The 15,692-nt window shown below is 39.0% G+C and overlaps 1 protein-coding gene across 1 annotated transcript in view; it reads left to right on the top strand.

Annotated features, from left to right (window-relative positions):
• CSMD1 (CUB and Sushi multiple domains 1) overlaps positions 1 to 15,692 on the top strand; it is a 1,410,881-nt gene that overhangs the window by 275,054 nt on the left and 1,120,135 nt on the right. Inside the window, exon 3 of the mRNA XM_029051790.2 lies at positions 10,881 to 11,097. Coding sequence (XP_028907623.1) covers positions 10,881 to 11,097 — 217 coding nt within the window. The remainder of the gene's footprint in view (positions 1 to 10,880; positions 11,098 to 15,692) is intronic.

Genomic DNA, 15,692 nt, shown 5'->3' with positions numbered 1-15,692 from the left:
GGTCAGTCAGTCGATCATATTTATTGAGCACTTACTGTTTGCAGAGCACTCTATTAAGTGCTGGGGAGAGTATGATACAACAATAAACAGACACATTCTCTGCCCAGAGTGTAATCATCTCTGGGTAGATTTTGTTTGAGAAGAAAGGCAGCCTATGTAGGTGGGAGTGGAAGCAACAGCCAAGACTCCAAAAATTCAGAGTGCTAGCCTACTCCGGATTCATATGGTGGTTGGGAAGTGGGAGCTTTGAGATAAACTGTAGCTTCAAGACAGTGAATATGTAAAAAAAAAAAAAAAATGACTTAAGTTTCCACAGTTTCATTCTTCCCCTTATGTAACTAGCACCAAAGGATCACCATTATGTAACATACATGGAGATAAGTTTACTAAAGTCCCCTTGGGGTTTATGTAATAGCCTATCCAGTTCAAAAAATTAAAATTAAATTAAATTACACCCCCTGAGGGTGAACAGTTCCTTCCGCATGGAAATTACAAATATCTCCTTTTGTTGTGTTGTATTTTTACTTGGGATTCATGGTTTGATTTTGTATTCTTCCTCAGCATGACAACAAGAGCAATCTTCTGTTTCCAACAGTGTCTGAGAAGGATACTTGGAGAAACAGTGTTATGGTTGTTCTTCTTATTCCCATCATTGAATAATAATCCCCAAAACCAGAGCAAACAATCCACTGGTAGTATTTATTAAATCTGCACTGTATTTAATAAGTGCTTGGAAGTATTTAATAAATGCTTGGAAGAGTACATGAGAATTAGTAGACAGATTCCTGCCTTTAGAAAGCTTGCAGTCTAGTTGGGAAGAAGGAAAAATAGAGGAAGAAGAAGGAAAAGGAGATATGTGCATGATGCTGAAGTATCAAGTACAAGGTCTATAGTATGTGTTCACAAAGTGGCTTAGTAGAGAAGCAGCGTGGCACAGTGGAAAGAGCACGGGCTTTGGAGTCAGGGCTCATGAGTTCGAATCCCAGCTCTGCCACTTGTCAGCTGTGTGACTGTGGGCAAGTCACTTAACTTCTCTGTGCCTCAGTTCCAACATTATTATTATTATTATTAGTGGAAAGAGCATGGGCTTGGGAGTCAGAGGTCATGGGTATGAATCCCAGATCTGCCACTTGTCAGCTGTGTGACCATGGGCCAGTCACTTCCCTTTTCTGGGCCTCAGTTAGCTCATCTGTAAAATGGGGATTATGACTGTGAGCCCCACGTGGGACAACCTGATGACCTTGTATCTACTCCAGCGCTTAGAATGGTGCTTGGCACATAGTAAGTGCTTAACAAATACCAACATTATTATTATTATTATTTTTAAACTGCCTGTTATTTGGATGATATCAGGATTAGGTACATATAATTTAATGCTTGTATTTCCTAACTCTTCACAAGGGAAAAGTCAGAGGAACCCATCCCCTTCCTAAAAGCAAGTTTCAATAATTTCAATAATGTACTGAAAATACATCAAATGCAGGTTACTGGGGATTAGATAGTATAAGAACGCACTGTCTTTCCCTCATATTTTAAATTCCATGTGTAATTCAGCTTCCAAGTGGACTTCTCTCCAAAGTACTAAATTTATCAATAAACAATTGAGATTGCATTACTTGCTTATACGGTTCAAGTTGTACACCTGGTCATGAATATCCTGAAACTTATAAGGCAGAGCCTGATGGAAACCAAAGAGCTCTATTTTAGGAAACTATTTGGTTACCTGGCATGGATCAATCTCCCAGGCTACATAGCGTGGCTAAGAGGAAGGATTTCAGGTTTTACAGTTGTAAGTGCTTCTTGCCAATTGGTCTGAAGAATAGCAATGGCTACTTGGCTACCTTCTTGGTGGGATCATTTGCACTGAGGCTATAGCCAAAAAGAACAAAGAAGGAATTAGATGTCCTAAGGGACAGTAGTGGAATAGGAAGGGAATTCCTATATTGGTGGTTTCAGGATGCCAACATGCCAAGGATCTCGAGCTTTATCACCTCCTGAAAAAAAGACACCAAAATTCTGAGAAGACTGCACCCAAGTGAGAAATCAAATGCAGGGGCGGTGGGTGGGTGGGGGGGTGGCACTAAACTACATAGTACTCCCCCCGCTTTCTTTCCCTCAAGATCCCTTTTAACCAGCTGAACCAGCATGCCAGGGCATTCTTTCCAATGTACATCAGAATTAAAAAGTAGGTTATTGAAATGCAGATCTCCACATCACTTGGTTGACACTGACTCAAATTTTAGATGGCAGCACTTCTTTCCCCTAAGTGTTTCACCTGGGAAAGGAAACACAATAAATGGATGAGAATCCTTAGAAATGTAATGCTTACTAATTAGATTTGGGATAAAACCAGGCTTTCTCATACCCTTCAATGTCTACTATCAAAGGGAAGGACTAGGAAAAAACATGAATTGTTTCGCAAATCACCAGTTTCGTTTATTGTTAAACAAAAGCCCAATGTTCACCTTGCCATGCAGAGTAGCAGTTTCATTCATCCATTTAAGTTGTTCCCACTCTCTAATAGCCACAACACTAGTTGCCAGGCAACGATAGCACTATTGAAGAAATTTGCATAGCAGAAGGGTTTTAAATTTAATTTCTGTTTTTACCAAGAAATATGGTACCAAAAATCCATTATTTTTTTTTATAGTTTCAGATTCATAAAAATCATCCATCACTTTTTCCAGGTTTTGAAATATAAAACACTAGGAGCAAGTTTGTCTCCTGGGGGCTGTGACATAGTGGAAACTTCACTAGGATTCTGCATATGCCACCTGATGTTGTCAACCAATTGGTTACTGTAACAGGAAGAGGTTATTATTTAGTCTATTTCACCCTAATAATAATGTTGGTATTTGTTAAGCACCTACTATGTGCAGAGCACTGTTCTAAGCTCTGGGGTAGATATAGGGCAAGGTTGTCCCACATGAGGCTCACAGTTAATCCCAATTTTACAGATGAGGTAACTGAGGCACAGAGAAGTTAAGTGACTTGCCCACAATCACACAGCTGGAAAGTGGCAGAGTCGGGGTTTGAACCCATGACCTCTGACTCCCAAGCCCACGCTCTTTCCACTGAGACACGCTGCTTCTCTAGTACGTATGGTTCCCTATTTCCCAATTTCTCCTGCAGTAGAGAGGAGTGAGGGAATGATATTTATACTTACGATATATTTATAACATTATTTATTGTATAAGTATACATTGTATTATATAATATTGATATATAATCAATACAATAATTTTTATAGTAATAATATAATAATCAAGGTGGTATTAGTTAAGGGCTTACTATGTACCAAGGATTGTTGCTAATTCCAGATTATATACAATACATTACAATCAGATCAAATGCTCCCTCCCTGTCTCACATGGGGCTAAGAGTCTAAGAGGGAGGGAGAACCCGGTTTGAATTTCACAGATTGAAAACTGAGACTCAGAGAACTCAAGTGACCCAGGTCAAGGTCACCCAGCAAGCAAGTGGCAGAGAGGGAACCCGGTTCACTTGACTTCCAATCCTTTCCACTGGACCATGCTGCTTCTGCATCTCACAAGGATTGGTGGGGATATCCCTGGACTGCCTTTCCCAGTTTGATGGTTCCCAGCATGGACCCAGTCAGGAGACGGCCGGAGCAAGTGGTTGGTGGGAATTGGATGCAGGTTGATTCTGACTCCCATCCAGGCCCCATCCCTGTGGACGGTGGGAGCTATGGAGTTCAAAATAGATCCATTTCTGATCCTCAGCATATTAGAAACGACCTCGGTGGCGAACCCTCTAATCTGCCCTTTGAAATCCAAGACCAAGTCCCAGGTAGGGAGAAGTGAAACTGAGCCAGGATCTGTGAGAGGCCCGACAGGTGAATCATATCCAGGAAGCCCTGACCTCTATCAAGATCGGCCACTTGGTCACAGGTCTAGGAGTCAGAAGACCTGGATTAAAATTCCAACTCTGCCACTTGCCTATGTGACTTGGGTAAACTCACTTAACCTCTCTGGGTCTCGGTTTTCACATCTGTAAAATGGGGATTAAATGTCTCCCTTGGAATGTGAGCTCCCTATGGGACAGAGACCATGTCCAGTCAGTTTATCCTGCAATTATTCTGGGCTTAGCAAGCACAGTGCTTGGCACAAAGCAAGCACTTAAATACTGTCATTATTATTACAGATGGGAAATGGAGCAGGGGATAAGAGATAAGTGAGAATCTGGTAGATGGCATTTTACTTCCGTTCTGCTTTCACTGAACCAAGTTCATTGTCTCCCTTCAAATAATAATAATTAGAGCAATGGTGTAGCTTTTATCATCTGCCAGACACTGTATATTAGACACTGGGATAGATATGAGATAATCAGCTGTCTGTGTCCCACATGCTTCTCATAGTCTAATTAAGAAGGAAATGAGATATAATCCCAATTTTGCTTGAGGAAACTGAGGCACAAGAAGTTAAGCGACTTCCCCAAGGTCACACCTTCCACACCTCTCTGCAGATGTCACCCAAATCTACATCCCCAGTCCTGATCTATAGTCCCTCATTTTCTCTTGCCTTCAAGATGTCTCTACTTGGATGTCTTCTTGTCACCTCACGTTTAACATATCTGTAACATAACTTCCCACCCAAAACCAGTGACTCTCCCATCACTGAAGATGGCACCTCCATCCTTCCTGTCTCACAATCCCATAACCATGACATCATCCTTGACTCCTATCTCTCATTCAACACATATATTCGACACATCGATAAAGCCCATTGGTCTAGGTTTCACAACATCGCTAAGATCTGCCCTTTCCTCTCCATGTAAACAGCTATCATGTTAATCCTATCGCTTACCGTCTCCTACCTTAATTACAATATCAGCCTCCCTGCTAACCTCCCAGTCTTCGGTCCCTCCCCACTCCAGTCCATACTTCACTCCACTGCCCAGATAATTTCTCTACAAAAATATTCAGGGCCTGCTTCTCCACTCCTCACAAAACACCAGAGGTTGCTCATCCACCTCCGCATCAAAGAAAAACTCCTCACCATTGGCTTTAATGCACTCAATCACCTTGCCCTCTCCTACCTCACTTTGCTACTCCCCTACTCTCACACAGTTCGCTCCTCTAATCCTAAAGTTCTCACTGTACCTCAGTCTCATCTATCTCGCGACCGATCCCCTCCTCATGGTCTGCTTCTGGCCTGGAAATCCCTTCCTCCTCAAATCTGACAGTTACTCTCCCCGACTTCAAAGTCTTATTGAAAGCACATCTCCTCCCAGAGGCCTTCCCTGACTAACCCTCCTTTCCTGTTCTCCCATCCCTTTCTATGTACACATGACTCAATCCCTTTATTCATCTCCTTTCCCAGCCTCCAAGCACCTTCTATAAATTATTTATATTAATGTCCATCTCCCCCCTCTCGACTGCAAGCTCACTGTGGACCGGGAATCTGTTTATTGTTCTATGGCACTCTCTCAAGCACTTAGTTCAGCGGTCTGCGCACAATAAGCACTCAATAAATACAGTTGAATGAATGAATGCATTGAATGAATGAATACATTGTCAGCTCACTGAGGGAAGGTAATATGTCTGCCAACTCTGTTATAGTCTCCCAAGCATTTAGTACAGTGCTCTGCACATTGTAAGGCCTAAATCAATACTTTTGATTGATTGATGCATGCTTGCTTTTGTCTACCTTGAAAAAGGGAAGATGTAGCTTTATTCTTTTTCTGTTTTTCCTATTTAAAAATAAAATGGTCATGATAGGAACTTGATTTACTAGGTAAGTATATTTGTTGGTATAAATTGGCTGAGCTAAAGAAAATGGAAATTTATAGAATTGTGGAACACGGAGTCTAAGACATTCGGGTTCCATGGTAACTTCCTAATATCAGTGTATAAAGACAAATCGTTAAGCATTTAAATGTAGTTATGGCACAGAGTTTTAAAAGCTTTTAGAGTAAGAACAGGTTTAATGTGGAAGATTTATATGCTTCATCGAAATATTACAAATTTCAGTGCCTGCAGGACATGCAGATAAAAGAAAACTGATTAATTCTACATTCATGTCAGGAGCTTTTGAAAGAGAGATGATGGAGAGAATATTATGGTGTGTGTGCGTGTGTGTGTATTGTATGTTTTTTTAAATTTTGTCACTGTTTTTTTTTCATGAGAGAAATGCAAGATTTTAAATATATTTTTATATTATTCTCCAGTAGTCTTTAAGGTCTTTGGAGGTTTTCCCTTTCAGGCAGGACTGGGAAATTGGCAAATTAAAATAAGGAGGAATAGAAACGGAGTTGGGTTGAACCCATTTTTTATTGGGCTATTGTTAATCTTACTCCTTTTACGGCTTTTGTGGAGTGTATACAGAAGGCCTAGGCATCTTATGTTAGCTCACAAAAACATTTCCATGACACTAGAACTCAGCCCCGGTACCATGGAAACAGTACAATTCTAGTTCCTTTTCATTTCTTTCAAACTTTATTTCTATTTTCTGGGATTTTCCATTTCAGCCTTTTAGGAAGCATATCTCATCCAATGTACTGTGTGAAAATGGAAACACTGAGGTGGTCAGCCTGAGTAACTAATGTACTCCAAAGATCATTTAAAGAAGCAGCCATGACCTAGTGTTTAGAAAACAGGTTTGGGAGCCAAACACCTGGGCTCTGATTCTGGTCTGCTGTATGTCCTTGGGCAACTCTCTTGCCTTATCCGTGGCTCAGTTTCCTTGTCTGCAAAAAGAGGTTCACCCAAAACTGATGAAGCACAAGTCAGTCATCCTGTACTGATAAACAAGAAGACATTTTGACATTTCTGAGTTAACACCCTGTTTTGGCTTCTTTAACACAATATCAGTTTTAACTTTACAGCATTAGTCTTTCATTATGGCACAAGCCATATAGCACTAGAACTGCAAAAAGATGGGAAAACCCTTCCTTTTAAGAGCTGCTAGATATGATGAGGATGGTAAAGCTGAAGAGGTCAAATTGTAAGAAAGGACTTAATTTATCACCGGAGAGTCACCAGGTTGATGTGCTCATTTTCCATCAAAAATTAACTAAAATTTTATTACAAATAAAACAAAACAAAAATGTAAAATAAAATTCAGCTATTTTAGTGTGAAAGCATAATGACTCACTGTAAATTCAATGACCTATATATAACTCCTCAGAGTCTGACCTGAAGCAGGGAGGAATTGTAGTGCTTTTTTGACGAAAGATCTACCTTGGTGGTCAACTGACTCATAAGGAATTCTAAAAAAGAACTGAGCAGTCAAAAGGAAGATGCCTTGGCAACTTACCTGCTGGTTTAAAGCTTCTTGAGTTTTCCAACTTTGTTGTATTTTACTCTCTCAAGCCCTTTGTACAATGGTCTGCATGGAGTAAGCATCCAATAAATTCCCTGAATATTTGATTGGCTTTTGTGCTTTGACATTGCGTCAGCACATGATGGGATCACTTTTGTCACAAATATGCACTATGACCTAGAGGATAGAGCCCGGGCCTGGGAGAAAGAAAGAACTGGGTTCAGAGTGTAAGCCTGTCACTGGGCAGGGTTTGTCTCTATCTGTTGCTGAATTGTACATTCCAAGCGCTTAGTACAGTGCTCTGCACATAGTAAGTGCTCAATAAATACTATTGAATGAATGAAAGAATAAAGCCAGCTCCGCCACTTGCCTGCTGTGTCCCCTTAGGCCAGTCACTTAACTTCTGTGTGTCACAGTTACCTCACCTGTAAAATGGGGATACAGACTGTGTGCTCCATGTGGGACAGGGACTGTGTCCAACCTGTGTCTACCCCCAGCACTTAGAACAGTGACCAATGCATAGTAAGGATTTAACAAAGGCCAAAGGGAAAAACTAAAATGATTGTGTTCATTTGGCAACGTGCTGTACTCCTGCCCATCTCTTCACTGGTGCTACTCTCTGTTTCAGCTGGAACAAAACTGGGGGAATGAGAGAGTGATTACAACTATTGCTGTTATCAGTTCTTACAAAGAGGTTCTCTGTCCTCAAATCTGCATGATCAGACTGAGGCTCATATATCAAGAAGGAGCGTGGCTCAGTGTGGAAAGAGCCGGGGCTTGGGAGTCAGAGGTCATGGGTTCAAATCGTGACTCTGCGACTTGTCAGCTGTGTGACTGTGGGCAAATCACTTAACTTCTCTGTGCCTCAGTTACCTCATCTGTATAATGGGCATTGTCTGTGAGCCCAACATGGGACAACCTGATTACCTTGTATCTACCCCAGGGCTTAGAACAGTGCTCTGAACATAGTAAGCGCTTAACAAATACTAACATTAGCATTTATAATGGGGATTCATTCATTCATTCACTCATTCAGTCATATTTATTGAACGCTTACAGTGTGCAGATCACTAGACTAAGCACTTAGAAGCATACATTACAACAATAAACAGTCATTTCCCTGCCCACAACAAGCTTACAGTCTAGAGGTGGGGAGAAAGACATCAAATAAAATAAAATGACACATAGGTACGTAAGTGCTGTGGGGCTGGGAGAGGGGAAGAGAAAGGGAGCAAATCAGAGTGATGCTGAAGGGAATGAGAGATGAGGAAAATTGGGGCTTAGGCTGGGAAGGCATCTTGGAGGAGATCCATCAGGATATCTGTGTTGGTCCTTATAAATGACAGAGTGCACAATTCTGCTACAAAAAAGGCTGTCTGACTTGGATTCCTGTTCCTCTGAGAAGAGTGCTTCACTTAAGAAGCAGTTTTCAGGAATCAGTTTTTTTGGAAACTCTGGGACCTCTTATGCCAACAGAGGAATGATGAAAAAACTGTATCATTTTGGGTGGCTAGAATGCTTTGAAAAGCAGTGAATTATTTTCAATCATGAACCGTACGGTCTTTGGTATGTTCTAATATTATTACCATTTCTCTTACTATCCAGTTCCTAAATAGACCAGTGAAATAGTGATCATTTACTACAGAGAATTTTATCACCAGACAGATTACATAGCTTCCCAATGACCTTACTTGCTCTTAGGATTAGTTTGTGTTCCCGGAGAACTTGACTTATTCTGCAATTCTTTCCACTAATTAATAGTCTAGTGTGGTGTCTTGAAAGTTATTCCAGAAACTAATTTATGCTATGAAATTCTTTTTATTACAATCCATATATAATAGTCACCCTGTTACTATGGCAGAGTTAATATTTACCGATGTATTCTATTTAATGTATTAGAACACATTTATTGCTAAAAAATGTATAATCATGTCTTCACTCTAGTGGTTTACTAAGAAACAATTGCTAGATAAACTAGAAGCTTTAAAGACCTACTGAAACCCCACAGCTTTAATACCTACTTGTTAGAAGATGATTGTTAGACTTGAATTTAATGGAAAATGGTCTACTTACTAGTTCTTCGATTTTGAGCCTATATATTTATTTTATTGCAATGTATTTATTAATATTTATAGGGTTGCCACAAGCAGTTGATAGTATTTCTCCATGAAAGATTTAGTTTCACTGAGACCTGCTGGTGTGAAATTAAAAAAAATTAAAAGTAGCTTGGAATAATTGCCTGTTTTCAATTCAACAATAAAGACCTGGATAATACTTGCGTTAACATGCTTAACTTAAATATAATGAATTGAGATTGCTCAAATGGTCCCAAACTTCTTTTAAAGAGGGTTGGAAATACATTCCATTGTATCCGTAGGGGATTGCTGCAAATTAGGATGTTAGGGAATCTATTTTATTAGTGTGTATTATATTCTGGTAATGAAGCTAGCTAAAGGCTTAACTTTGAGCATGCAATGGTCCTCTACACTATTAAAACATTTACAGGCTGCTTTTTAACTATTCACGGCATAGAGGAAATGTGCATTAGTTTGATTACTGGTGCTTAGGTTTATCAGTGGATGTTGCAATCCAGTTTCATCTAGTGGAAACCAGCAGCGTGTTACTACAGAGTATGGTAGTCTCTGAGCATTCAATGACTACATTTTCCACCTTCAAAATAGTGAAAACACTGCTTGTATCTGCTTCAAGGGGCTGTTATGAATCACATAACTATGGATAAAAGTTGAATTTTTTCATATTATTGTTTGAGAAAAGGCATTTTTTAATGGGCCAGACACTATTAAGCTCTGGGATAGATAAAAGCTAATGAAATTGGATACTCTCCCTGTCCCACATGGGGCTCATAGTCTTAAACTTCATTTTACAGATGAGGTGAATAAGGAACGGATAAGTGAAGTGCCTTGCCCAGGGTCACACAGGAGACCGGGGCAGACCTGGGATTAGATCCCAGGTCCATCCCACTCCCAGGTCCAGTCTATCTATAATCATGCTACCTTGTTTCTTTTCCACCTTTTATACATTTATACCTTCCATACCTTCTCCCTGTCCCCATAAGTGGGTTTCTAGTGATAATAATAATAATAATGTTGGTATTTGTTAAGCACTTACTATGTGCAGAGCACTGTTCTAGTGATGGCTGATCACTACTGTAATGAATTAAATCTCGATACCTAACAACCCAGGAGTTGGTTTTCTCTAGAAAATAAGGCTAGACATTGGAGCCCCAAGCTTTCCGTGTGATTGTCATCTGAAAACGGCTTGAGTTTTGATTCATGTTGATGTATTAACATCTTTTTAATTAATTTTCATCTTCAGAATCCCTCTAAGACTGGCACTTTTATTGACTCCACTAACCCTTGACTTCTTTAGTGCAGATCGTATTGATCATCGGTCAACTGTTTATTCATTTACTTAGTATGAAACCAAATAGGACCATTGAAAATGATGGAGTAAAAGTAATTTGCATCACATTATTAAGTATTGCTTTGCATAAGAAACACGGGAACCCAATAAAATTTAGAAAATAGTTACAAGAGGAAAAGATGTGAAAATAATGGGCTCACTCTTCTTTTTCAGGTCAGAACTGTGGAGGTTTAGTACAAGGTCCAAATGGTACAGTCGAAAGCCCTGGATTTCCTCATGGCTATCCAAACTATGCCAACTGCACGTGGATCATTATTACGGGAGAACGAAATAGGATACAATTGTCTTTTCATACTTTTGCTCTTGAAGAAGATTTTGATATTTTATCAGTATATGATGGACAGCCCCAACAAGGAAATTTAAAAGTGAGGTAAAGTATTCCTTTTCTTGATACAATTTTTAGGTTTTCTCAATTAGATGCTCAAATTCTCATTTAGTTGGTTACTGAAGTTTGAAATTTTCCCAGTGAAACTAAATGGAAAGTAATTTTCAGTTATGAAGAAAAGGAGCTGGTGGGGAAAAAAGCTGAAAATGCTGACAGTACACCCAGCTTGACTACTGCTTCTTTAAACTACGTGTAATTCAGGTTTTCAAAAGGAAATTGTGCAAGTTCATTGCATATGCTAATGATATATAGATTCTCATCACCATTTTCAGTTAAAAACTTTTTGCGTTGAAAAACTACTGTCAATGCAGTGTTGCACTCTGGCATTTTAGAACTTTCTTAAAACAAATTTGTAAAAAAAAAATACGAAAAGTGAAAGCTGCACAATAAAGGGAATACTGAAATGGTGAGATTAATGTTTCTGCTAAAACTGCCTTGAGAATTGAAGGAAAAGTAGCAAAAGAAACAATTTATGACTTGTCAAAGGCATGTTAGTCTCTAATTTTCACTGTGTATCCTGGATCTTTTTCTCAACTTGTGAGCAAAATCACTAATTTAAAAATCATTTTTCCCCCAGGAGGAATTTTTTAAAAATGATTTTTGTGCTAATTAATTAAAACAAATATTTATGTCTATCCAACTGCATGCATTCTTTTTCTGAAAAAAAATTGTCCTTTCACACTGATATTAAAATGGTATTACACACGCTTTGTAGGAAATACTGTGTACCTAGACCATTTTTGCTAAGTGATTTGAACAACATGCTCTTAAAGCTTGCTTTAATTCTTGAATAAATGTGAAATCACTCCATGAAGATGGGCAAAGTGCACTGCCTTGGGAAAAAAAATGACAGCATGCAACAAAAAATCAGATTGCTTAGATAACGACTGAAGTATTGATGTTTTTGATGAGGCTTGAAAGGGAAAATACAATAGTGGACACGAGTAGTGTACTTTATTAATCATCAGGCAGAATGTGAATGAAAATATCAATGTTAAGTAGGAAGAGATAGAGGCCTCACAAAGGATTATGAAAATATGTACTTGCCATGGTGAATTCACACTTATTTTTTTATTTAAAGGGGCAGCCAAGGAGTATTCATCCTCTACTTTTAACCTTGTTTACGTATATGATAATAGCATTTAACTTTTTTAAGGTCATGAATTTGTCCCTTTCAATGACTTCCAGTTGGCTTCTGCATATATCCATTGAGTGATGACCCAGTAATGCTTCCAAGCATTAAGTACAGTGCTCTGCACACAGTAAGTGCTCAAAAAATACGCTTGATTGAATGAACAAAGGTGTCTCCTGGGTCTCTCCAGGAATTTGAAACATTCATCTTTTCCCAAAAGACGCCCCTCGCCAGTCTGTGGCTTCTCAGACCAATCCCACTCACTTTTAATCACCCTTGGGCTTATGCAGTGACACTTAGTAATTAATAATAATATTGATTGTATTTGTTAAGCACTTACTGTGTGTCAAGCACTGTTCTAAGTGCTGGGGAGGATACAAGGTAATCAGGTTCTCCCACCTGGGACTCAGAGTCTTAATACCCATTTTAATAATAATAATGGTATTTGTTAAGTGCTTACTATGTGCCAAGCACTGTTCTAAGCGCTGGGGCAAATACAAGGGAATTGGATTGTCCCATATGGGGCACTCAGTCATTATCCCCATTTTACAGATATGGGAATTGAGGCCCAGAGAAGTTAAGTGACTTTCCGAAGGTCACACAGCTGACAAGTGGTAGAGTCAGAATTAGAACCCATGACTTCTGACAACCAAGCCCAGGCTTTTTCCAACATTCCATTGATGTTCCCACTGAGGTACAGAGTGGAACAAGTGATTATTGAGGATTGCAGCATATTGCTAACTGTACCTCGTTGTGGGTAGGGAATTGTACTCTCCCAAGTGCTCAGTACAGAGGTTTGTGCACAATAAGTGCTCAATTAAAAAATGATCAAATGAATGAATGAGACTGTAAGCTCACACTCTAATAACAATAATGATGGTATTCATTAAGTGAGTACTAAATGCCAAACACTGCTCTAAGCACTGGGGTAGATAGAAGGTAATCAGTTTGTCCCACATGGGGCTCACAGTCTTAATCCCCATTTTACAGATGAGGTAACTGAGACACAGCGAAGTTAAGTGAGGGGCAGAGCCGAGATTTAAACCCATGACTCTCCAAGCCCGTGTTCTTTCCACTCAACCTCACTGCTTCCTGCTATTCTAGACTGTAAGCACTTGTGAGCAGGGAATGTGTCTGCGTATTGTTATATTCTACTCTCCCAAGTGCTTAGTACAGTGCTCTGCCCACAGCAAATGCTCAAAAAATAGAATTAAATGAATGAATGAGTGAATATGTGGTCTTCACCCCTGTTAGCCAGTTCTAAGGCATAACAAGAAAGGATTACAATCCAGGTCTTCTGATTCCCAAGGAGAGCAGAGCTCTTTCCATTGCTTTAACAGTTGGACTACAATAAAATTAATTGTTTGCTCTTACTCCCAGTATAGATACATTCAATGGTATTCTGGATTTGGCTTGCATTTTCATAAAATAGTTCTCAATTGAAGGTCCAACAGCATTTTGCAAAAGTACATAACCAAACACAGAGAAAAAACACAGAATCTACATTATTGTAATCTATTTTTTTAGGCAGAAACTAAAATAAACAGGGGACTTACATCCACATATTTTATTTATTGATGAGCTGTCACCTGTTGCTATAATGTTAATATAGTAACCCCTGTGGGAACAGTAAGAAATAATTTTGCAATTCTTTGGTTCTTGGAAGGAAACATGTAAGAGGCATAGGCATTTCATAATTTTACTGGATGATTTAAATAAAATCACAATTAAAATCAAACTATGCTTGATTTTCTCATACCTAGACATGCACATTAATTTCTCACATAAAACTGATTTCCCTAGAATTTTCTGGAAGTGGTACTTTTGACAATGTAAGCAGTTTTTTTAAGTGGCATTTAGTACATTAATAAAAAAGTAAATAAATGAATTTTGGTATTTCTTAAGTGCTTATTATCTGCAAAGCACTGTTCTAAGCATTGGGATCGATGCAGGGTAATCAGGTTGTCCCACGTGGGGCTCACAGTCTTAATCCCCATTTTACAGATGAGGTAACTGAGGCTCAGAGAAGTTAAGTGACTTGCCCAAAATCACACAGCTGACAAGTGGTGGAGCGGGGATTAGAACCCTTGACCTCTGACTCCCAAGCCGGGGCTTTTCCACTGAGCCATGCTGTTCTGTAAAGGGAGTTAGATTGTCTCTTGAAAAATATGCCTAAATCTTAAATTTTTGAGTTTTAGCTACTGAACCACATTCTCCTCATGGATTAATAATTCTTCAAGATTTAAGTTAACACATCTTTAGTGACTATATCGAGGACACTAGTTCATATTTTGCTATACTGTTTCTTAGTGGCCCCTTTCTCAGGGTGTATGTAACTCCTCAAATCACAGCTACTCTTGTTGCACACTTAGGTGTGTGATGGTCTGAATTTCTGTCTTCAGATGTCTCAGAACTGAAATTTTCTGTATCAATCAGTGGTATTTATTGAGCAATTACTGTGTTTGGAGTACTGTATTAAGCACTTAGAATGACATTAGTGGCCCAGGCCCTTCTTTATGAAGCAATCAGTCAATGGCATTTATTGAGCACTTACTATATTCAGAGCACTGAATGAAATACTTGGGAAAGTACAATACAACAGAATTAGCAGGCACATTCTCTGCCCAAAGAGTATTTATTTCCTGAGTCACTCAAACTCAAACTCAAACACATATCACTTTAGTCACACATTGGGGAGGAAGCCGCTAAGGAATCATAATGATAAATAATAATAACAACAATATTAATGTTAAGTCATTACTATGTGTCAAGCACTGTTCTAATAGTGGGGCAGAGCAATGACAAAGACATCCTTTGGAAGACTTTAGCCTCCCTGCTCTCTAATTTTTGGGTTGTTTTCAAGTCTCAACTCCACAAGTGAAACCATTGTGGTTACTTTTCAGAAAACCTTGATTTCCCTAACTTAAAACAGATGCATTGATCATGAATTCACACAGGGGTGGCCATTAATATCAATCAAGGAACCACTTGTATCTTAATTAGTTACACAGTAAGAACTGACAAGGGCCGTATAGGAGCTCCTATACACTAGTTTCTTACTTTCCATTTTGCATGCACAACGACAAAACTTGTAAAAGACTTCACCTGGGTTTTCAGAACAGGTTATCTTTAATGATCAAGTGACCTTTTCTGCCTTGAAGAGGTCCTAGTGATTCTTTTCCTCCTCCCTGTTGTTTTACTTGTTGAACCAGAAAGCCAGTACTTAAACAACACTACAGTGCTTCACTTCTGTATTTACAAGACAAGAGATAATATCAGGTACTTGTGTTTCTCTTTTCTACTACATTATCTCATACCTATTGAGTAACATCCCTTAGTAAATATACTATAAGGTGGTCTCATTAGAAAAGGTCTGGAATCTCATAGTCTTTTATTATTTAAGAATATTTTTGCTTTATAAGGGGCACACCAACAGTGTCTGCTCTGA

Source organism: Ornithorhynchus anatinus, chromosome X1 (assembly GCF_004115215.2).
Source record: "Ornithorhynchus anatinus isolate Pmale09 chromosome X1, mOrnAna1.pri.v4, whole genome shotgun sequence".
Classification (NCBI taxonomy): domain Eukaryota; kingdom Metazoa; phylum Chordata; class Mammalia; order Monotremata; family Ornithorhynchidae; genus Ornithorhynchus; species Ornithorhynchus anatinus.
The sequence above is the reverse complement of the archived record's forward strand: the minus strand, read 5'-3'. Positions and strand labels throughout refer to the sequence as shown.